Genomic DNA, 21619 nt, shown 5'->3' on the forward strand with positions numbered 1-21619 from the left:
GAGTGAGCTGCCCAGAGAGGGACGTTTGAGCCACCTAAGGAGATAGGACCTTAGTCCTTGTTCCCTGCCTCACAAAGACTTCTCCCATACCCCGCCCCAACTCGGCTATTCTCCATAAATCCATAGGCCTGGGTAAGGAGCATGTTAGCTGTGAGCAGACAACAAGGATTGCGAATCAGAGAGCCAGGCCGCCCTGGACAGGGAAAGGCACCCCCATTCCTCACACTAGCCTTGGAGGTGGTGACGTTGCGGTGGCATACCGGAGGGTATCCCGGCTGAGGGAGGGAGGTAGAAAGTGCTCCTGGGGACTCAGCTGCTTTGATTTGATTTTGAAAACTAACATCTTTTCAAAATATGGTGCTGGGAAAACTGGATATTCACATGCAAAAGGGTGACGTCAGACTCGGACCTCACACCATATATACAAACTAACTCTAAGCGGATCAAAGCCCTAAACACAAGACCGAATACTATAAAACTCTTAGAAGCCAAACGACACGAAGCTCCTTGCACCTGAGAATCAAGGTAGAGGAAAATTCTTACCCGTCTAAGAAATCTAAACAGCTGAACCTGACCTGGGAGCCCCAGGTATCCCTCACTGGTCAGGAGGCAGACTGACTTCCTGGTGGAAGGCTGAGAACAAGGGCATCCTTTTCACAATCGTTGCGCCCCCCACCCTTCTTTCATCAAGGTAAAACAGTGACGTGAACAAATCTGAAGTGTAGAAGTTGAGTTTTTACATATGTATGTACCTGTCCAACCAGGGCCCAGATCAGGATCCAGAACATCTCCAGCATCCTAGATGCCTCTCTCTTTTTTTTCAAAGTTTATTTATTTGAGAGAGAGAGAGAGAGAACGCGTGAGTGCAAGTGGGGGAGGGGCAGAGAGAGAGACGGAGAGACAGAATCCCAAGCAGGCTCTGCACTGTCAGCACGGAGCCCGACGTGGGGCTTGAACCCATGAACTGTGAGATCATGACCTGAGCCGAAGTCGACACTGAACCAACCGACTGAGCCACCCAGGCGCCCCCGCAGAAGCCTCCCTTATGGCCCTTCCCCATCAATACCCTCTAAGGTAATGTTCTCTATCCCTGTTTAGTTCTACTGCTTCAACGTCATAGAAATAAATGGAATTATATTTATTGCTCTTTTCTCCTTGGCTTCTTTCAGTCAATACAATATTTGAAAGACTCACCCTGTCATCTCATGGGGCGAGGGTTTGTTCTTTTTCATTGCTGTGTAACATTCCATTGCAAGATAAATCACACTTTGTTTCCATTCATCCATTGGACAGCTGGGTTTGTTTCCAGTTCTAGGTTGTTAGGGATACAGTTGCTATACAATTTTTGTAAGCGTCTTTTGGTGGACACAAGCACTTTGTTTCAAACCCTCCTGGGTATACACTGAGAAATGGAGTTGGAGTTACCTATGCTCAGCCGATTTTCCTGCCACACGATTTTCCTGCCACACGATTTTCCAAAGTGATTACATAAATTCACCCTCCCACCCCAAATGCATGATAGGTCTGCCTCATTCATGACAGATCTTGGCATTATTCTTTTTTTAATTTTTCTGATGGGACCATTCCTGTATAACTTTGAAAAATATTTATTTAAAACTAGTAATAATTTTTTTATTTACCTAAAATGGGTGGTCCAGGGATGCTGAATGTTTGAGAAAATTTTTGGACTCAATTGTTAAGTATTCAGAAATTCCCCAAGGATGTGTGGGCGTGTTTCTGCCTATGTATGTGCCACAGTCACAGACGATTTGCTCCAGACCCCACCCTCCTTGCCTTGGAACAGACCCGGCACTTCCCCGTGAACAGGAAGAGCTTAGTTGGGATCCCAGAGGGAGATGTTTCCCATCACCAACAACATCTGGGGAACATCTGGAGAGCCCATCCCAGGACAGGGAGACACTTTGCTGGAGAAAACACATCACTTATTGGATTATTTTTGTTTTCCTATATTTTCTCTTATTCTCTTCCTTTCCTGCCCCCCCCCCCCCCCCCCCCCACCAAGCCCCATTACCCACTGGGTCCCCTGCTCTAAGTCCCCACTCCAGCCCTTGCCAACTCCCTGCCCTGGCCTCTGTCTCATCTGGTTTCCCCAATACACAGCCCAGCAGGATGCCAACCTGGGCAGCCTGAGAGACCCCCTATTAACTCCAGTGTTCAATCCTGCCCAGTTGATCAGCAGGCAGTGTCTTCTAGAAAATTAACTCAAGGAATGTTGAAGCTGGTGCAGTTCTCTGGTCCAATGCCTCCATTTTACAAGTTGGAAGACTGAAGTTAAGAGAGAGAGGGAGAGAGAGAGAGAGAGAGAGAGAGAGCGAGAGAACTAGAACTCCACTCCACTGTAGGTCATCATAGAAACCCCCTTTTCTCCTGGGGACCTGACCAAGGGAAGGGATTAGAGGCAGGAAGGAGGCGGCAATGGAAAAAAGGATTCTTTGGAACCAAAAAGGTCTGCAAGCAGCAGCCACAGGGAGGACAGGGCTGACTGTCTGAGGGGGTGGTGGTGGGTGGGTGGCCACCTGCCATCATACCCTAAGGGCTGAGTCACCTCTAACAACTGACACCCAGCTCTGTAGCCTTTAAACTCCCTCCTGAGCTGTCTCAGCCACACCCATGGCTTCCTTACACCGCTGTATGCTGATGACCCTTCTGTCTCCACTTCCAGCCCAGCACTCCCCTAGAGCGCCAAGTGCACGTTTACTAGGTAAACTTATTCAGCTGGTTCTTACCGAGCACCGAGGAGAGTGAGACACAGCCCCCGCCCTCCCACGACTCCTAGAAAACACAAGGAAACCCACAAGTAAAACACAACTGAGTGCAAGGTAAGGGCAGGCTGGAGAGGAGCATCCTTGGAAGTCTGAATCAGGATGAGGAGGACACAGACCAAAAACTGATCACTGACAACCTGGGCTGGAGTGATCATCGAGAGTGTGGGTGGGAGCGCAGGGATAAGGCTGGGAGAAACTTAACGAGACTTAGAACAGAATACCTCCTGTGTGAATTAAAACTACACGCATCCGTACCAATATTAGGTGTAGAAGGTGTAAAAGGCCACGTACACAGATTAGAGATGCCGAAATGGAGGAGCAGGGAAGGGAGTGGGGGGTGGGACCATGAAGAGACAGAGGCCAGGCTGCGAAGGTGGGCACAGGCCAGGTTATCTGGCCTTTGTAGGCCCCACAGAGTCGCGACTTCATCTTGAGGACACTGGGAAGCCACCGGAAGCTTGGTACCAGCGGTCCAGATACCTAGCGCACACAGGCGCACACTCAATGCATGCAGGAAGGACCAGGGCTGTAGGAAGCTTCCTTCAACCTGCTTTCCTCCCATTTTTCTTCCCCGGAAAGGTACAGGGCAGGTAGACCCCTTCTCGCCCGCTCTACATAAGCACCTGTGGCTCAAGAAGGACCTCCGCCATCATCTCCACCCCAGAGCCGTCCAGGCAGGAGAGGTCACCCCCACCCCCCACCTGGAGGAAGGTAGAAAGGAATCCCGAGGGTTGGGCTAGTCAGAGACAGCATTCATCTAGGACAGTCGGAGAAAAACCCAGAATGCAGCGGGAGCGGGACTGGAAAGGGGGAGGGTCAAGCTCCCACGAAGGCTCCCTGGAGGAGGCAGTGCAAGCCGAGACCTTAAAGGCGATGAGATTCTGGTAAGCGGCGGCGAGAAGGCAGAAAGGCATTCCAGGCGGGAGGAACGCCCTGTAGCAAAGGTGTGAAGGTAGAAACGCTCAAGGGACACGGGTGGTGGGTAAGGTTTGATCTGAGGTTGGGACGAAGGGTAGAGGATGGTCTCCCGGCCAGGACTCGCTGCGGGGACATGCACACACTTTTCCCTGTGCAGTGATACAGGGAGAGTTGGCCCCTAGTCAGGGAAGGCCTTGGCGGGAGCAGAGAAGGCAGTGGGCCATGTTAAGTGGCTAGGGTCTGGCTCAGAAGAAATCCTTCTTCTTCTTCTTCTTTTTTTTTTTTTTTCCTTAGGGAGGGATGGGATTGCGGGGCGCGGGGTGGGGGGCGAGGGAAGTTGTATCCAGGACCCCCGCCCCGGGTCAGTACATCTGCAGGGTCTCTGGCCCCGGGGCCGAGGTGAAGGTCACGCCCACCGATTACCTCCTCCCCTCCCCCTCCCGGCCCAGGTTAGTCTCCAGTCACAGTTTACTTTTCCGGCGCATCTTGGCGGGGGGGGGGGGGGGGGGGGGGGTAAGGAGGGGGCAGAGGAAGGACGTTTAGATTGGACGATAGCAACTGGCTCAGGCAGGGTTGGGGTCAAGGCCTGGAAGGAGGCCTCGGCTCCGCCGCCGTCGCCGGGCGGCCTCCCGGACGCTCCGCGCCGCTCCGGGCCTCAGTCTACCCATCCGCGAACGGGGGCCGCGTGGCGAGGTGGGGATCCTCGCGACCCGGCTCCGCCGACCGGGCGCGTCGGCGGCCTCGGGAAACCGCGGGAGGGGGACGGGCGAGGGCGGCGGAGGGCCGAGGGCGCGGGGCGGTCGCGGCGGCCGCGCGGGGTCAGAGTCCGCAGGGAGGCCCCGCGGCCGCCGCGCCGGGCTCCGGGCGGGGGGGAGGCGGCGCCTCCGGGGCGGGGCTGCCGGGCGGCCTGGCGGGAGGCCGGGCGTGCGTCAGCGCTGCGAGCCCCGGAGTTTTCCACTGACGAGGAGGGCGGAGCGGCGGGCGGGGCCGGGCGCAGCCAGTCTCCCGCCGCCGCCGCCGCCGCCGGACGCTCAGAGAGAGGGGCGGCCGGGCCGACTGCGGCTCGGCGGAGCGCGCACGGGGTCGCGGCACCGGGGGCGTCCCCGGCCGGGACGCGGGTCGCATCGGTGCCCTTGGCGAGCGTCCGGATCGCAGGTGAGCACCGAGCAGCTGCGGGCCCGGCTGTCCGGGACGTCGGGGAGGGGGCGTCCCGCGCGGGGCGGGTGGGGGGGGGGTGCTGCGCCCCTCCGGTCCCTGCCACTTGTCCCCCCGCCTCCCCGAGCGGGCACCGGGGCGGGGGGACGGCCCGGCCCGGCCCCTGACTGCGCGCCCGGCCGGCGTCCGGGGCGAGGAGGCGGGGAGGCGAGAGTGGCAGGTTTTCCGCTCCCCTCCCCCGCGCCACCGAGGGTACCCCGAGAAGTCGCGGCGCCCCGAGCTCAGTGCGGGTGACGGCCGAGCCCAGGTTGGCGCGGGCGGCTGGGTGACGGGGTGCGCGCGTCCACGGGAGAGTTTCCTTTTGACCCAGTTGCCTGAGAACTTTTCAGAAGTTCCTCGCGTGGCCGGAGCAGGTGACATTTGTCGCCTTCCTCCTCGGGCTCCCCCCGGGGGCGGGCGCCAGGGCTGCGGCGCGTGCCGTGCCCGGCGCCCCCGGCCAGCAGGGGTCAGGGAGGGAGTGGAGGGAAGAGCCAGAAGGAGTGAGGCTCTGTGAGTCACGGACCCCGGAGGGTGGGAGGGCGGAGGGAGGGAGGGAGGAGGGATTGTGTCGTGCGCTCACCTGTTTGTCAGTCACCGTCACACGCGGAGGCCACCGCTGTGAGTCACGGGCGCAGCCCCGCCGGACACCCGCGGGCACACGTAGCCTCTCTCCCACGCACTTCTCGGCTCCCCTGCACGTACTTCCCCCAGGTCCTCAGTTTCCCCGCCCCGGGGGCCCCTCCGCAGGCACGCACCTTTGGACGCCCTCGCCACAGCAGCCGGCACACGCTTAGGCACTCCTGCTCCCTGGCACAATCACACTCGTAGCCCCCACTCCTGACACCGGAGGGACCCTCCCCAGCTCCGCGGCCCACGGCCCACCCCACACCTCCACGCCGATGGCTCACAGCCCTCTGGATGGGGCCTCCGCCGCTGGCCCCCCATCCTTGACATCACTGCCCTCTTCCACCTCCACATCCAGAGGTTACCGAGTCTATTCCCCTTTCTCCTGTGCCCTCCCTGTCCTGTCATCTCTCACCTAGCCCTGGCACCGGCCCAGCAGGTCACACCCCCTCCAGTCGGCGACTGAGCCATCTTTTTAAAATGCAAATCTGGTATATTGTCAACTCCCTCCTTAAACCCTGCTGAGGCTTCCAGTGCCCTGGGGCTAAAGCCTGTCCCGGCAGCCGCGGCTCCAGAAACCTGTCGCAGGATGCCCCTCCCCCCCCCCTCGGCTGTGCCCCCCTCTGGAGTTCTTTCTACTTCCTTTCCTCCCAGAGACTGTTTTTACCCTCAGCTTTGCCCCTCCTGCCCCACATCGCCTCAGACCTGCGTTCCCAGCGCTCACCACCGTTTTGTAACTACACAGTCCTTGCCACTGAATTCAAAAGCTGGGAGAGTGCAGCCAGTGTAGGTCTTGCTGTCCCTGTGTGCCCGAGTGCCTGACACTGCGCCTGGCATCTTATAGGAGCTCAATAAATGTTTGTTGAATGAATGAATGAACGAATGAATGAGAACGAAGGAGGCCCTGCTCAGGTGTCAGGTACAATTTCCCTTCTGCAGGAGCAGTTGCCTTCTGTAGCCAGCAAACATTTGGCACCTACCCAGTGCCAGGCTCTGGAGGCCAAGGCTGAGGAACCGTGCCCTCCCCGCCCCCCCCCCCGCCCGGATCACTTTCAGAGGGATGGGGGGGGAGGGGTGTGCTAAGGCTTCCCTTCTGCCCTCTTTGTGCTGCCCAGGTTGTTTTCCTAGCCAATCCCAGTGAGGGCCAGAGGGACTCAGGGGTGCCCTCCCCTTGTCCCAGGAAGTAGCTCCTGAGAGTCTGGGGTCGTGTGCCCCCAGGTGTTGGGGGTACTGGCCTGACCAAGGCCTGGGGCTCTGAGGTTAAAGGACATAATTCTTCAGATTCCCAGAGGAGGATAGGGCCAGCCCAAGGTGCCCTCTCCCCAATACCAGCTGTGGTCGGGGGTTGGGGCACTGGGACTAACGAGTGGCACAGAGAAGTTGATGAGACTTCCCAGAGGCCCTGAGATATCCCCCTGACCCCCAACGAGCCTTTGTTTGCCTGCTGCCCAGGCTGAGGCGGCCTTCCCTGGGTTCACATAGTGTGGCCTGAATGTGTAGATAGTTGTGGGTAGTAGAGTGGGGAAGTGTCACCCCTTCGTCCTGAGCTGTCAACTCCTGTGTGTGGTGACAGGAGGGTGGCCTGATTCTCAGGGCCCAGGCAGATCCCGGAAGAAGCCTGGCTGTCTTTGATTCAGAGCCTGCCTCTGGGGCTCCTGGGGGTGTGGTGTTTCTGTCTGAGCCAGCTCCTGGGAATCGCTTCTCCTTCCCCCGGGACCCTAGGATGGGGGCTGTGTTCACCCTGGGAACAGTGCCATGGTTGGGATCTTGATTCCTGGGTAGCTGCTGAGGGCCCCTCCCCCCTCCTCTGACTCACTGTCTGACACTTTTCTTGGACTCTTTCACTATCTTTCATTCCTTTCTCTGACTTGGCCTGTCCTTGTCTCTGGCTGTCTTCTTGTCTCATCTCCTGCCTCTGGATTCCCAGGTGGGACAGGGAGGCACTGAGATCCAAGGGCTGTCCCCTCTCCCTCCACCCCAGGGGAGCGTCAGGGACTTTGCGGGTGTGCAGATCCTGGGGGGGGAGGGTCACCCCTAGAATGGACAGTGTGGCGGGAGCTTATCTGTGTCCCTGTTTCCCCGTCTGCAGCCTTGGAGCCTCTAACCCCCTCACCTTGAGTTCCCATTCTGTAGACAAGCCTGAGGCAGAACCAGGGTGTCAGGCTTAAACCTGCTTCCTTGATATCTATTTGTTTACTTCTGGAGAACAGGGAGCCTCCTGAGATGCCTGTTTGGCACCTGTCTGCAGCCAATGCTTTTTAACTCCCAGAACCACTCCCTTCTGTGGCTCAAACCCTCTGGTGCAGGCTGGGGAGTGGGCATGGCACCCCCCGCCCCCCTCCCCGCCCCGACTGACTGTGACAGGACCAGGAGATCACTCTGAGCAGTCACCCCTCAGAGGTCCACCTCTGCTAGAGGTGCCTTCTCTATGCCAGGCTGTTCTAGGCATGGGCACAGTAATGGCCAGGCAGAGAGGCCGTCAGCCTGGTGTGAGGGAGGGGCAGTGAGACCGTGGCGAGACCGTGAGAGAAGGGCCTGAATAGGGGAATCCCAGGGCCCGTGGGAGCCCAGAGAGGCATATAGTCAGGAGTGAGGGGTGGAGGTTTCAGGGAGGCCCTCTTGGAAATGACTATTAAAGGAGAGCGAGGCTGGGTTCCAGCTTGTGCAAAGGCCAGGAGGCGGGCAGGTCATGGCAATTAGGGAAACTGCAAGTTCAGCTGGAATATAGTGAGGGGAGGGTGGGGAAGCAGGAGCCAAGCCTGCCTCAGCCTCTCGTGGAATTCTAGGCTTGATCCTAAGGGCCAGCTTTCCTCAGCATGGGGGTGGCAGGGAGCCATGTGGTTTAGGAAGACCACTCTGGCTGCAGGGGGGTGACAGGAGCAGAGGCAGGGGACATTGGGCAGTAGCAGTGGGGACAGAGGCATAAGGGTAATAAACTTTTAAAGGTGAAGGAGACATACATAAAATGCATAAAGCCTATGAATCCCACGTGTACAGTTAGGTGAATTTTTAGTTTTAGACATTCATGGGACCCCCAGCTAGGTCAGCACAGAATGTTTCGAGAGGATGCCACCCCCCTCCCCCCGGTGAGATTTCTGCTATCCCTCGCCCCCCCCCCCCCCCCCCCATTCTGACTTGTACCATTACTGATTGGGTTTGCCTTTCCTTGAACTTCATTCCCGTGTATTCTTGTGTCTGGCTCCTTTCATTCCACATGACATCATTGAGATTCACATGTGTGTATCGAGGAGCTCGTTTTTCTCACAGTTCGGAATGACATATTCACTAAGCACTTACTGCCGCTCTAAGAACTTGGCATGCATGGATTCACGTAAACCTCCCAACCCTAGGAGGTTTGAAGGCCAAGAACCGGAGAAACGGAGAGCCTGAGGACCTTGACTGGGGTCACGCGATCAAGTAATAGCCAAGCCAGGGTTCAGATGCAGGCAGTGTGGTTCTGGAGCCAAGGTTCTTAACACTGTGCCGATGGCCCCCCCAGCGCCGTGTCTGTGCCTAGCCTTGCGTGCGCGAAGTGAGCTAGTGTGCGCTTGGAGGGCTGGGCGCCTGGATGTGGCCGGAGGGAGCGGGAGGAAGGAGTGGAGGGAGGACGGCTGCAGGTTTCTGGCTTGAGTAACTGGGTGGGTGGCAGTGCCGTTACTAAGATAGGGAACACAGGAAGAGGAACAGATGGCATGGGGGGTGGGGAACAGAGACAAGGGGTTCGATTTGGGGCCTATGGAATTCTATGTTTCTAAGGGACGGCCAGGCACAGATAAAAAGCGGGCATTTGGTTTTGGCGGGGGGTGGGCCTGGGGCTTGGGCATGTGATTAGGCATTCGGCACCCTGTGGACAGCATCTGGGGTTTGGGAAAGGATGGGGTCTCCCAGCGGGGCCGGTAGGGGCAGGCTGTGTGGGTATGCTCTGTCTGTGTGTGTTTCTGTGTGTGTCTGGGGGCTGCACGTGTATGTATGTGTGTGCCTGGCTCCGGGTCATGAGTTTCCCCATCTCCTGGGAGAGCCTGCAGGTCAGCTGGGAGCTGCGTTGTTTTTGTTTGTGGTTTTGCAGGGGGTGGGGTGGGGGGGGGGCGCCCAGCCTGAGAAACTCCCCGCTGAGAAGCCCCCGGAAGCACCTGTGCGTTCTCTTCCCCTGGCCCAGTGTGAACGAAAGGTTAGCAAGGAGGGGGGTTTCTCTTGCTTGTCTCATGCCTGCGGGGAGAGGCTGCCCCGGGGACGAATTTTATCCGGCAAGTCCGACCGCCGACCCCCTAGGTCTGGGATCCAGACACTTTGTGGTAGGCTCGGCAAAAGGGGACAGGGGCCTTTCGAAAGGACACCTGAGTAGGGGAGATCGGCAGCCTTCTGGTTGGTTTTTCCTGTTCTCATTTCCTGTGATGGCAGTGGGGGAGGGGCTCCCCAGCACTGGGGCCTCTGCATCGTTTCCCCTTCCTCCTGGTGACCTCCTGGGGCCCAGGCCTGAGCACTGTAGGACACAGACAAGGTACAAGGTAGCCCAGCCCTCAGGACTGAGTCCTTTGGGGACTGCCAAGGGTGGCCGAGGCATTTAGGGGAAGGAGCCCCAAGTCCAGTCCCCTTACCCGAGGCCAGCCAGGCTGTGGGAGGCTCTGTGGTTGAGACCCTCCAAAGGGGAAGACACAGTAAGCTCTGTGTCCTGACGTGGCCCATGTCACCAAGCTACAAACAGGAGAGAGTGGAACATCTTGACCGGTCAGTTTCACTAAGAGTTGTGTGTGTGGTTGGTTGGTGGGTTGGTTTGTTTGTTTGTTTCAAGGGGAAACAAACAATCTCCATAGGAAGTTAAGCCAAACAAACGGGGTTAGATATTGGAGGAGAGACACCATGTAGATGGGTTTTTAAAAGCAAAACAGGAGTTGTTAGAGAAACACGAAGCACGGCCAGGCCTGGAGACAGGGGACTTCGGTGGGGCGGGGGTTTCTGAGGGAAAGTCTGAGCAGCTCTGTCACAGGAGAGGAGGGGCTCTGGAAAGTCCTGTGTCTGGGAATCGGGGCCAGTGTCAAAGCCAGCCTGTTTCCCGGAGTGCCCTGGTCAACCTGGCCCCGGAGAGGGAGAGGGAGAGGGAGTCTGTGTGTGTGTGTGCAGGGTGGTGTGTCGGTGGGTGTGCAGGGGCAGCCGGTGGTGGTGGTGGAGGAGGAGGAGGAGGAGGAGGAGGAGGAGGAGGAGGAGGAGGAAGCAAAGCCACCATACAGGGCTGTGCGGGCTGTGGCAGACGGCCTCACACACACAAAGGCACACAGATGCGAGCCGTGTGAATCAGCCAGCCAGTGAGTCAGCCCCCAGGATTCCTGTCGGGGAATGAGCGAGGCCGGGCTGAGGTCTGCCGGTCCATCTGTCGGTCTGGTGTATGCATGTGTGTAGGTGGGTCGTGGGAGGTAGTGGGGAAGGTGCCTGGTGGTGTCCTGGGAAGGCGTTTGGGCAGCGGTGGTGGGAGTCTGCAAGCGCCAGGAGGAGGCCTTGGCCCTCAGCGCCTGCGCTGGTGGAAGGAAGCCTCCTGGAGCCGGGCCCCCGGGCCCCCTGCACACAGAGTCGAGGGGGCGGCCCGGGACACCTCGGAGGGCAAGGGGAGCGGGGATCGTGGCCGGGCGCCCCACCGCCTGCCCTCAGGCCTGCCGCTGAGAGCGCTCTCCTTTCCGTTCCAGGCCATCCGTGCCCAAAGCCCAGAGTACCCCCAGTGCCACCATGACTGGGCCGCTAAAGAGGAAGTTTGACCAGCTGGATGAGGACTCCTCCTCGCTCTGCTCCTCTTCCTCCTCCTTGTCCTCGGGCCGCCGTTCTGGCTCCTGCTCCCCGAGCTCTTCCGTCTCCCTGGCCTGGGACTCAGATGAGGAGAGCCCCTGGGATCAGATACCCCTGCCTGACCGTGACTTCTGTGGCCCCCGGAGTTTCACCCGTGAGTCTCCCCCCGCCCCCCTTCCCGGGAACCACCACACCCCTTCGTCCTTCCTGAAGATGAAATTGGGAGGCCCACCTTGTCCCCCGACAGAGCCATTCTGGCCCCTGGAGGTCATGTCCCCGTGGCTTTGGCTCCCCACCTTGTCCACTTCCCGTAATACGGTGGTTACTCAGGAATGCCCTCTGTCCAGAGGCACCGGCCCGGCTAGATTCACCTTTGACCTTGGGACTCCCTGCTTAGAAGTCCTGCCGGGCAGGACGGAGCTCCTCACTGTGGCCCTCGGGCCCTCCGGCTGCAGCTCCTCCCTTCTGTTCCAGTTTCGTTTCTCCAGCTTGCACACCCTGTCCTACCTACGGAGCCACCGGAGTCCCACGCCCCACACTTCTGCACTGTGGGGCCTGTCAGGCCGGTCCCTCTCCTGTCAGAATGCTGTTTGGCTTTGCCTGAACATAGTGGAAAGGTTTCTTTCCCCCAGTTATTTTTCAAGCTGGCATAATTTTGATTTCGAACTGACAAAGCCCTAAAGCAGTATTCCTCAACCTTGTTTTCCATTATTATTGCCCCCAACCCTAAGGAGCCTTTTTAGACATATTTTTCTTTCTTTTTTAATTTCTTTTTGTTTTGTATATATTTTTTTCATTTTATTTATTTATTTATTTTATTATTATTTTTTTTAACATTTTTACATGTTTTTATTTATTTTTGAGACAGAGAGAGGCAGAGCATGAGCAGGGGAGGGGCAGGGAGAGAGGGAGACACAGAATCTGAAACAGGCTCCAGGCTCTGTCAGCACAGAGCCCGACTCGGGGCTTGAACTCACAGGGTGTGAGATCATGACCTGAGCTGAAGTCGGACGCTTAACCGACTGAGCCACCCAGCTGCCCCTCATTTTATTTATTTTTTTAGAGAGAGAGAGAGCAGGGGAGAGGGACAGAGGGGGAAAGAGAGAACCTGAAGCAGGCTCCGCGTTCCACGAGGAGCCCAACGCGGAGCTCGATCTCATGACCATGAGATCATGATCTGAGCTGAAATCAAGAGTCAGACACTCAACCCACTGAGCCACCCAGGCAGCCCTAGACATAGTTTTCCTAATTATGACATTCCTGCCATGACATTTTAATACCTCAGATATGGTGTCTTTGTTTATGTACTTGTTGTACATCTTTATATTATACTAGAAAAAGAGTATGATCTGTAGCACATAGAATCTAACAGTATGTTGACTAAACTCCTGTAGGTTTATTGGAAATACAAGAATGGCTTAATATTATAAATATCATAAAATATAAAATACTATAAAATCCGGTTTTATACTTTTATAGTTTACTATAAAATATCGGAGCCACTGTAGATGTTGAAGGACATTTGATAAAAATGTCATGTTCCTTCTGGATAAGACCCTTGATAAAGTAGCAATAAATGGATGCTACCTTACATGATTAAAAAATATGTGTCTCAACCCAAAAAGCTGGCATTCTGATTAATGAGGAAATATTAGAAGCAGTCCAACTAAAGAGAAATGGGGACTGTCTGTCACCACTGGTAGTTAGCATTGTTCAGTAAGTCCTCGCCAGTTAGCAGAGAGGATGAGAATTCTATATATTGGATTGAGACAGACAAAATAATATATTGCGTGGAAATACATGAAATTGCCAGTATTCAACTGCTTTATGGTTCTGCCTATGGTTCAGCCTAATAAAAAGGAACGGTATACCAATATGTGTACAGAAGATACCAAATACGTAGCTTACTACCCAGTATACAATCCATAATTTAGAAAGGTAATCCCAAATAATAGCCTTTCTAAGTGTGCTCCAAAATGCAGAAGCTATAAAGGAAAAGATCAATATATTTTTAATTATGTAGCCTTAGAAGTTATTTTATAAAATGCCTTGGACAAAAATAAAAGACTAAAGGGGCGCGAGGGTGGCTCAGTCGGTCAAGCATCCCACTTCAGCTCAGGTCGTGATTCCCGGAGTCCGGCTCTGTGCTGATAGCTCAGAGCCTGGAGCTTGCTTCGGATTGTGTCGCCCTCTCTCTCTCTCTGCGCCCCTCCCCCTCTCATGCTCTGTTTCCCTCCGACTCTCAAAATGAATAAACATTTTCTTTTAAATAAATAAATAAATATTAAAAGGCTAAAATATTTGCACAGATAGGCTAGATGATTACTGTCTCTAATGTCATATATAAAGAGCTCCTGCAAATCAATACAAAACTACAGAAAACTGCATTAGGAACCTATAAATGGCTAATAAAGATGGGAAAGATGCTTAATGTCACCAAATGCTCTCATTTGGACTGGTAAATAACAGTAAGCCCATGGTGACCTAGGAGTGGCGTTCAAATGTACCAGCTCTCATCCCAGCCGGGCTGGCTCCATTTCTCCAGATCCGTTCGGATCCATTGCTTTCTTTGGGCTAGGAGATCGGAGGGGGAGTGTGAGGAGAGGCAGCTCGCCATCTTCCTGGAGGTTAAGCCGACCCTCATGGAGAACTAATGCCCTGCCCCTTCCCTCCCTGCCTTTCCAGCGCTGTCCATCCTGAAGAGGGCGCCCCGGAAGCGCCCAGGCCGCGTTGCCTTCGATGGCATCACCGTCTTCTACTTTCCTCGGTGTCAGGGCTTCACCAGCGTGCCCAGCCGCGGTGGCTGCACTCTGGGTATGGCCCCCCGCCACAGCGCCTGCCGCCGCTTCTCCTTGGCCGAGTTTGCACAGGAGCAAGCCCGGGCTCGGCGGGAGAAACTGCGCCTGCGCTTGAAGGAGGAGAAGCTGGAAGCCCTGCGATGGAAGGTAGGGAGACCCGCGCCTGGGCCAGCTTCTCAAGTCCTGGCCGTGAGGGGGCGGGGCCTCCGGGGTGGGAGCCCGGGTGCTCATTATATATTTGGGGAAAGAGGCCCCTGGGGCCAGTGTTGCTCGGCCAGGGCCTGTCGCCTGCGTTATCTGCAGAGTGGGGTGTGGGAGGGCCTGCTTGCTGCAGGGGTTGGGGGCACGGCGCCGGGAGCTGTCTGGGGGCGGGGGGCGCCAGGAGCATTGCAGGGAGGGCGGGAATCTGGAGTTGATGTGACCCTGGGGGTCATTGTGTCTGGCCGGTTGATGGTTGGGTGGGTTTGTCCATGGACTGGGGAATGACAGGAACGGGAAATCTCTGCAAATGCCCGGAAGGCAGTGTTCTTGGCCTCCCAGCTCACTGTGGTATCTATGGTGCCCGACCCAGAGCGCTTGTCGGGTGACCGATGGCCGTGGGTGGGGGCAGAGACCCCCGTCTGTCCCTCACATCCCTCCTCTCTCCCATTGGATACAGCTCACGGAGGCTGGCGTACCCGAGACGGAGGCCGGCCTGCCACTCACAGTGGACGCGATCGATGATGCCTCCGTGGAGGAGGACTTGGCTGTGGCCGTGGCCGGTGGCCGGTTGGAGGAAATGACCTTCCTACAGCCCTATCCGGCCCGGCGCCGGCGGGCTCTGCTGCGGGCTGCCGGAGTGCGGAGGATCGATCGCGAGGAGAAGCGGGAGCTGCAGGCCGTGCGCCAGTCCCGCGAGGACTGTGGCTGTCGCTGTGACCGGGTCTGTGACCCCGAGACCTGCAGCTGCAGCCTGGCGGGCATCAAGTGCCAGGTGTGGGCCGGGGAGGGAGGCCCGAGCGCAGGGGCTTGTCTGGGCTCGGCGGGACCCTGTCTCACGCTCTGCTCTCTCTGCAGATGGACCACACCGCGTTCCCCTGCGGCTGCTGCCGGGAGGGTTGTGCGAACCCCAAGGGCCGCGTGGAATTTAATCAGGCACGGGTGCAGACCCATTTCATCCACACGCTCACCCGCCTGCAGCTGGAGCAGGGGGCTGAGAGCCTGGGGGAGCTGGAGGCTCCTGCTCAGGGCGGCCCAGCCAGCCCCGGTGAGCAGGCGCTGGCTCCCACTTTCCCGCCGGCCAAGCCCCCCGCGAGCAGCGAGCTGGGAGACGACAGCTGTAGCAGTGACATGACCGACTCCTCCACAGCTTCAGGCTCGAGCGAGGCCCCCAGCGGCCCCACCCGCCCAGCCCTGCCCGGCCCCGGCTTCCAGCCTGACATGGATGATGACAGCCTGGCCCGGGTCCTGAGTTTCAGTGACTCGGACCTGGGAGGAGAGGAGGAGGAGGAGGAGGAAGGGGGAGTGGGGACCCTCGACAACCTCAGCTGCTTCCACCCAGCTGACATCTTTGGGACTGGTGACCCCGGTGGCCCAGCCAGCTGGACCCACAGCTATTCCAGCTCCAGCCTCACGTCAGGCATCCTGGATGAAAATGCCAACCTGGATGCCAGCTTCTTCCTAAACGGTGGCCTTGAAGGGTTGGGAGAAGGCAGCCTCCCGGGCACCTCGGTGCCGCCCAGCTCGGACGCTGGCCAGAGCAACTCCGTGGACCTCAGCTTGTCTTCCTGCGACTCCTTCGAGCTGCTCCAGGCCCTGCCAGACTACAGTCTGGGGCCTCACTACACCTCTCGGACGGTGTCCGACAGCCTGGACAACCTCGAGGCACCCTACTTCCCCTTGCCTGCCTTCTCTCCGCCTGGGGACGCCGGCTCTTGCTTCCTGGAGTCCGTCATGGGCTTGCCTGACTCAGCCGCCGAGGCCCTGGCTCCCTTCATAGACAGCCAGTTGCTTGAGGACACCGCCCCGGCGTCTCTGGTGGAGCCTGTGCCCGTGTAAGGCCCCGGGGTACCTTGTCACGGCCCCAAGAGCCCTGTTGCTGCTTTGTTGTAATTTGGGGGCTCCCTGAGGCCTGTAGGTAAGGGTCTCCCGTTGGCTGGCTCGCCCGTGCGGGCACTCCTGATTTTTGTGCAACACTCTGGATTGATTTATTTATTTTTGTAAGTTTCTGTGCCGAAGAGAGGGCGGGGAGGGGGCCTTCCCTTTCCGCCACCCTGCTCCCCCGCCCCCCAAGCCCACACAGTCTCTCCTTCCACTTCCACGGTGTGCGTGCCAGGAACAGGAGGACGTAAGCCTTCCCTGGAGCTTCGCAGACCCCTTTTCGGTCTCGTATGATGTTCCTTAGCCCAAAGACAGCAAGACAGGGCAGCAGTCAGCCACTTCTTACGGCTTCTCCTGCCATCCTGAGCCCCAGAGCCATGGGTGGCTGCGTTCTCTGGACTGTAAAGACTATAATTTATTTCCATAATTTATTTGGAGACTAGGAGGTGTAGGCCTCTCCCCTCTGGCTGGCGGGCAATGCTGGGGTTGGGGTGGGACACAGACCCCCGTGAGTCCCTTTTGCCTTGTAGTCCTATATCCCTGCCCTTCCTGGGCTTTGGTATAAACCAGGTGTGGATTTGGGCCCTGTGGTCTGCTGTGGCAGCTGCCTGGCCCCGGGTGGCTGAGGACAGCGTCCAGGCAGGGGGCTGGGTGGGGCTGACCAACCGTGACCAAAACCTGCCCCACACGGCCTCCTCTTTTTCCTGTCCTCTGCCATATCTTCCTCCTCCCCAAAGGTCACAGCCTTCATTCTGGGCCCATCAATGTAGAAGGGAAGCAGGAAGCCCCAGCGAGGGCAAGGGGCTAGCCTCGGGGCCCGCAGCACGCCCCTGACCACTATCTCAGGGCTTTCTGGGCACCGCATGCCAGCCTGGGCCGCCTGCCCATGCCCTGAGGCCACCTGGCTGGGGTGAGGGGCGGCCCCTTGTGGCTTTTATGCCGTTCGTTTGCTGATGTTAAGTTTTGCATCCTAATTTCTATATCGTCCCTGAGTGTTAGAGCTATATAATTTATTCATCTTTCTCCATGTCTGTGCCAAGAAGCCCAGGCTGTGGGCCTGCCTTCTTGCCTAGGAGGCCTTACCAGCCCGCGTGCTTGTGGGAACACCTTGTACCTGAGCTTACAGGTACCAATAAAGAGGCTCTATTTTTAACACCCGTGGTTTGCGTTTGTGGGACCTGGAGATGGGGGGCGGGGGGATCTACCCTCAGGAGGTGCTGGGGAGGGAGGGGGAGGCGGGCCCTGCAGGGCAGCGTGGACGCCGAGCCTCTGCTGGGGTAGGGGTGGAGACACCACATAGTGGGCCTCCTTCCGCGCAGGCCAGTCATGGCCAAGTGGGAGGCTGGCCGGGCAGGGCAGGCCGAGCAGTTTTCTCTTTGCGTCAACCCGTCTCTCCCCAGTGGTCACCTGGGGTGGTGGGAGCAGCGGGGCAGTCTTCTGAGACAGGGCTATCTGCCCGGGGTTTTTCCCACTCGGTCACGTGGAGCTGGGGCCTGGCTCCGAGGGTGAAGTAACCACCCCCCCACGCCCTCCCCCTTTAGGGGCAGACAGTGGGATGTAGCTGGTAGAGGCCTCCTGTGGGGCCCAGCGGCTGGGGTCCCCGGGGACTTGAGCCCCGGAAGCTGCGGGACCTCCTGGGACCTCCTCCTCCTGCACCAGCCGGACCCGTCTGACCTGTCCCCGGCCTAGGCCAGAGGAGCAGGCCTCGCCCTGCCCTGGGGAGTCCCAAGTGTGGGGCCTGAGGAGGAGCAAGGTCGACCTCCCCCTTAGGAATAATGGCTTATCCGAGTGCTGGGAGGGAGGAGGACCCAACAAGGACAGCAGATTTGGGTCTCCCTTTTCTCGCTCTAATCGTCTGCCTTTCGGCCTGGGCTGGGCTCCCCTTTATTTCATCTCTGCGGCTTATGGGGTAAGAGCATGGACCCTGAGTGCCAGGTTCACATCCCAGCTCTGCTACTACCTAGCAAGGTGACCTATGCAAATCACTTCCTTTCTACGACTGCAGTGTCTTGCTGTCCCCAGTGCTGTGCAAATAATAACACTACTTGCCTCATAAAAGCTTTTTCAGTTCACGCATACACAGCACTTAGGAGAGTGCCAGGAGCGTGCAAGCCTTGTGTGCATGTTTGTGACTTCCGTTCTGTTTTCGTATTGCTGCCTCTATGTTTTATCCTCTCTCTCTCTCTCTCTTTTTTGTTTTTTTGCCAGTTCTGTCACTCTTTGGGTATCTGTCTCTTGCCTCTGGACATGCATGGATGTGACCGTGTGGCCATATTGTCAGTGGCCGTGAGAGGACCCAGAGCTTGGAGCCTGGCCCGTGGTGTGCAGCCTGTTCCTGTAACCAGTGTAGCCAGGGACAGCCGGGACTTAGGCTCCTCGGGGTGGAGTATCCCCATACGGTCAGCGATGCTGCCTCCCCTCTCACTGGTCCCTGGGAGCCCTTTTGCAGAGATTGTGTCAGCATGGATGCTTCAAAATCTGGGTCTCTCCAAGGGCTCTGAGGCCCTGCTCTGACAAGCCTGGGGGTCCAGGTGGCAGGTTCCTGCAGCCCCACCCCGTCCCTGGCTGGAACCCCCACAGGTTCCTGCCCCATGGATACGGCCCATGGCTGGACTGGACCTGCCCACTTCCCCTCTAGGGCAACAGGATCACTTCCTGGCTTTCTTTTCTTTTCTTTTCTTTCTTTCTTTCTTTCTTTCTTTCTTTTTTTTTTTGATAAATGAAGACAACTTAGGTTTTACAGCAACAAAAACGTGATTAATGTACAATCCATGACAGCATCATTCTCCAGACGGGCAAACCTGTCTCTCAACAACCCACCCCCAAGAAACCGGATTGTAACGCAGATGCCAGGAAAAGGGACTGGTTTCCCAAAGGAAGGATGCTAAGTAACCTGGGGAAAGCGTTCCAGGTCATTGACTCAGACCAAGAGGCCGTGCACCCGATCAGCAGGATGTTATAGAAACAAGGTCCCGCTGTCACGAAGGATAACTGTCTGTTCTACAAGGGACCCCTACCGGTTCAGTTTCCAAGCTGTAGTCACTGGACGACAACTCATAAAAACTGTACCACAGCTGCGTCCTCGCACTCACGCTAAGTGCGTATTTTACTTTACATCAATTGTATCCATGTGCTTAAAAGTTAGAACCATTGTAACAGCACTCATGAGTTCACGAGTTCATCGTGTTTTCCTCTAATAGAGAATATATAATATAGAGGAATGATGTTTTAACACATAGTTATTCAGCTTCAGCTATCTGCTGTATATCAGTGGCAGGGATTTGTATCATGGTTTGGGAACACAGATCTAGTCTAATTTCCTGCCACGGAGGGGAACACGGAGGCCCAAAGAGTAGAAAGTCTTGGGAAGGTCACGCTCCGGGCTTCCAGTTCAGAGGTCCTTCCCCTGAGGCCTGACTGGCCCATTCTTGCCGTCATGAAACACAGAAGAGAGGTGTTGGGAGCTCCAGCCAAAAGTGACCGCCGTCACCCTCTTGCCAGGTACAAGTAATACAAGTCATCTAACTAGAGACACTGCTTTTGTCCCCAGAGGTGGCGAACGGGTTTCTGGAGGATTATGTTTGTTGGTCAGTGTCTTTTACAAAATCTTAAGTGAGAACTATTTTTTCCTGGGCTGTATTTCCCCGTACCAGGCATGGGGAATCACATTTGTCCCAAACCAGAGAGGACCAGCCGAGGCCAGCCAAGGACTTGATGAGGAATCAGAATGTATGGACAGAGTGAGCCAATGAGCCTCAGAACCTGCAGGACGATGGCGTCCCTCGCACAGAACCTCAGCTACGGGGCCTTCTGAGCCGGCTCTCCTATCTGTGCCACTGCCGGGAAGGGTGTGCGGGCGGCAGGACAGGGGCGAGCAGTCACTTCTTGAGCTCGGGGGCTCTGGGGACCAGACGGGAGAGGGGAGGCACTGACATAACCATATTAAAATCGCTGTGGGGATTTTTTAAAAAATCACCTCTTTGCTGCCTCACAGAGTCTGGAATAAAAACGGAGCCCAACAGAAGGTGCCCAATGAGCCCGGCATAAACTAGCTTGGTTGATGCCCTTTTCTCCTCTGAGCAAAACTGCTTCTTGTGCCTGAAAAACACAAAGCTTTGGGATGCCCCTTAGATCAGACGAGGCACGAGCCAAAGAAACCACACACCATACAGTCACGGGAAGAATACGTCATTTTCGAATCTTCTCTCCACTGACCCACTTCCAACTCCTGCTTCTGTAGAAGTGAAATGTCTGTAGGTTGATGGCTTCTCCCCGCCCTGGCTCCCACTGACCACAGCTAGGGCCTCAGAGACCCTTGGGCCTTTTCCAAAATTTCTTCTCTGATTTGGGGGTAGTTAGGATGCTCTCCGAGGACCTGGGAACAGAGGGAGAAAGGGTGTGCGGCATCAGGCCCCTGCCTGTCACCAAGCCCCCTCGCCCCTCCTCCTGGTGCCTCCCAGCCGCTGATGGTGGCTTACCGTGTGACAGACTTCAATGGCCTCCACAAATCTCTTATCCTTCAAGTAGTTGAAAGCGAGTTTGAAGCCTGTCCAGGGGCAGAGGAAACACACGGTGGCACCTTGACCACCCAAGAGCCAGGGTGGTGGTCCTCCCGCCCAGCTTCCTCCTCACCCGCATGGGCCCTGGCTGGTGGCCTTACCCACGGCCGGGCTGGCGTGATGACTGTACTTCCAGGCCAGCTCGTAGTTGGCGGCTGCGTCTTTGTAGGCCTGCTCCTTCTCCATGATGAAGCCCATGTACTCATAGGCCCTGAAGCAGGACTGCAGGGAAAGCCAAACCGGATCCCAGCACAGGGTGGAACCGGCGGTGGGGGGAGGGGACACGGGGCGGGGGGCGGGGCAAGGGAGGGTGGGGAGCCGCATTAACGCCCACCTCTCACCGACTCCAGCAGCACCCCCACCTTTGCTGGGGAGGGGTCACCTGTGCGCCCCTTCTAGGATACCCCTATGCTTGCATGGCCCCTTTCTCCACAGCGCTCTGCGCTGACCTGCAGGCCCCTGGACCTCATGAACCCTTCCCATCTCTCTTCACCATCCCGCATTCCCCTCTCCCAGCTCCCCGACTCTGCGCGCCTCCTCTCGCCTCGCCCCGGCCCTTGCATCTCCTCTGCCCCCACGCCCCGCGCGCCCCTCCCGGCCGCCTGGACGGGGCGTCCCCGCTTCCCCGAAGGCAGCGCGCCCCCCCTGCCTTGTTGTATTGCACGCAGCGCCGCAGCAGCTCCGAGGCCAGGTCGAACTTGCCGCCCTGGCAGTAAACGTCAGCCAGTAGGAGCCAGCTCTTCTCCAGGTCCTCGGCCTCGTCCGGCGTCCACGGGGCCTTGGCCAGACGCTTCAGCTGCGTGCGCGCCTTGGGGACCTGCTTCAGCAGCGCGTGGGCCTGCGCCGTGGCCAGCAGGGCGGGGACGCTGTCCTTCTGCACACGGGTGGG

General features: G+C 57.3%; 2 protein-coding genes across 7 annotated transcripts in view; one reads left to right on the top strand and one right to left on the bottom strand.

The window, feature by feature from the left end:
- The first annotated feature begins 3647 nt into the window (after positions 1–3647).
- On the top strand, positions 3648–17324 carry CSRNP1 (cysteine and serine rich nuclear protein 1). Of its 5 annotated transcripts, none has more exons than XM_053903965.1 (5): positions 3648–3670; positions 11198–11448; positions 13980–14239; positions 14751–15065; positions 15149–17324. In XM_053903965.1, exons 1-5 carry the CDS (start codon positions 3660–3662, stop codon positions 16127–16129), a joined length of 1818 nt encoding a protein of 605 aa, XP_053759940.1. In that variant the 5' UTR covers positions 3648–3659; the 3' UTR covers positions 16130–17324. The 5 variants fall into 5 exon arrangements, with proteins under 5 accessions (XP_053759940.1, XP_053759943.1, XP_053759942.1 ...); XM_053903968.1 differs by lacking the exon at positions 3648–3670 and adding an exon at positions 4705–4859; XM_053903967.1 differs by lacking the exon at positions 3648–3670 and adding an exon at positions 8651–8990.
- Positions 17325–18906: 1582 nt separating this feature from the next.
- The window catches only part of TTC21A (tetratricopeptide repeat domain 21A), a 36068-nt gene continuing 33355 nt past the window's right edge, over positions 18907–21619 (bottom strand). For both annotated transcript variants that reach the window (XM_053903970.1, XM_053903969.1), the window contains exons 26-29: positions 21380–21604; positions 20832–20952; positions 20650–20717; positions 18907–20546 (exon numbers count right to left, since the gene is read on the bottom strand). In XM_053903970.1, coding sequence (XP_053759945.1) covers positions 20469–20546; positions 20650–20717; positions 20832–20952; positions 21380–21604 — 492 coding nt within the window. In that variant the 3' untranslated portion in view covers positions 18907–20468. The remainder of the gene's footprint in view (positions 20547–20649; positions 20718–20831; positions 20953–21379; positions 21605–21619) is intronic.

This window comes from Panthera pardus, unplaced genomic scaffold (assembly GCF_024362965.1).
Source record: "Panthera pardus isolate Hobbes unplaced genomic scaffold, ASM2436296v1 HiC_scaffold_16, whole genome shotgun sequence".
Classification (NCBI taxonomy): Eukaryota; Metazoa; Chordata; class Mammalia; order Carnivora; family Felidae; genus Panthera; species Panthera pardus.

Bases quoted from the DNA above. Each gene is read 5' to 3' on its own strand.
- CSRNP1 (XM_053903966.1), top strand. From the start codon at position 10,204: ATGTCACCAAGCTACAAACAGGAGAGAGTGGAACATCTTGACCG. The intron at 11,449-13,979 runs GTGAGTCTCCCC...CTGCCTTTCCAG, and splicing joins TGGCCCCCGGAGTTTCACCC to CGCTGTCCATCCTGAAGAGG. The intron at 14,240-14,750 runs GTAGGGAGACCC...CATTGGATACAG, and splicing joins TGGAAGCCCTGCGATGGAAG to CTCACGGAGGCTGGCGTACC.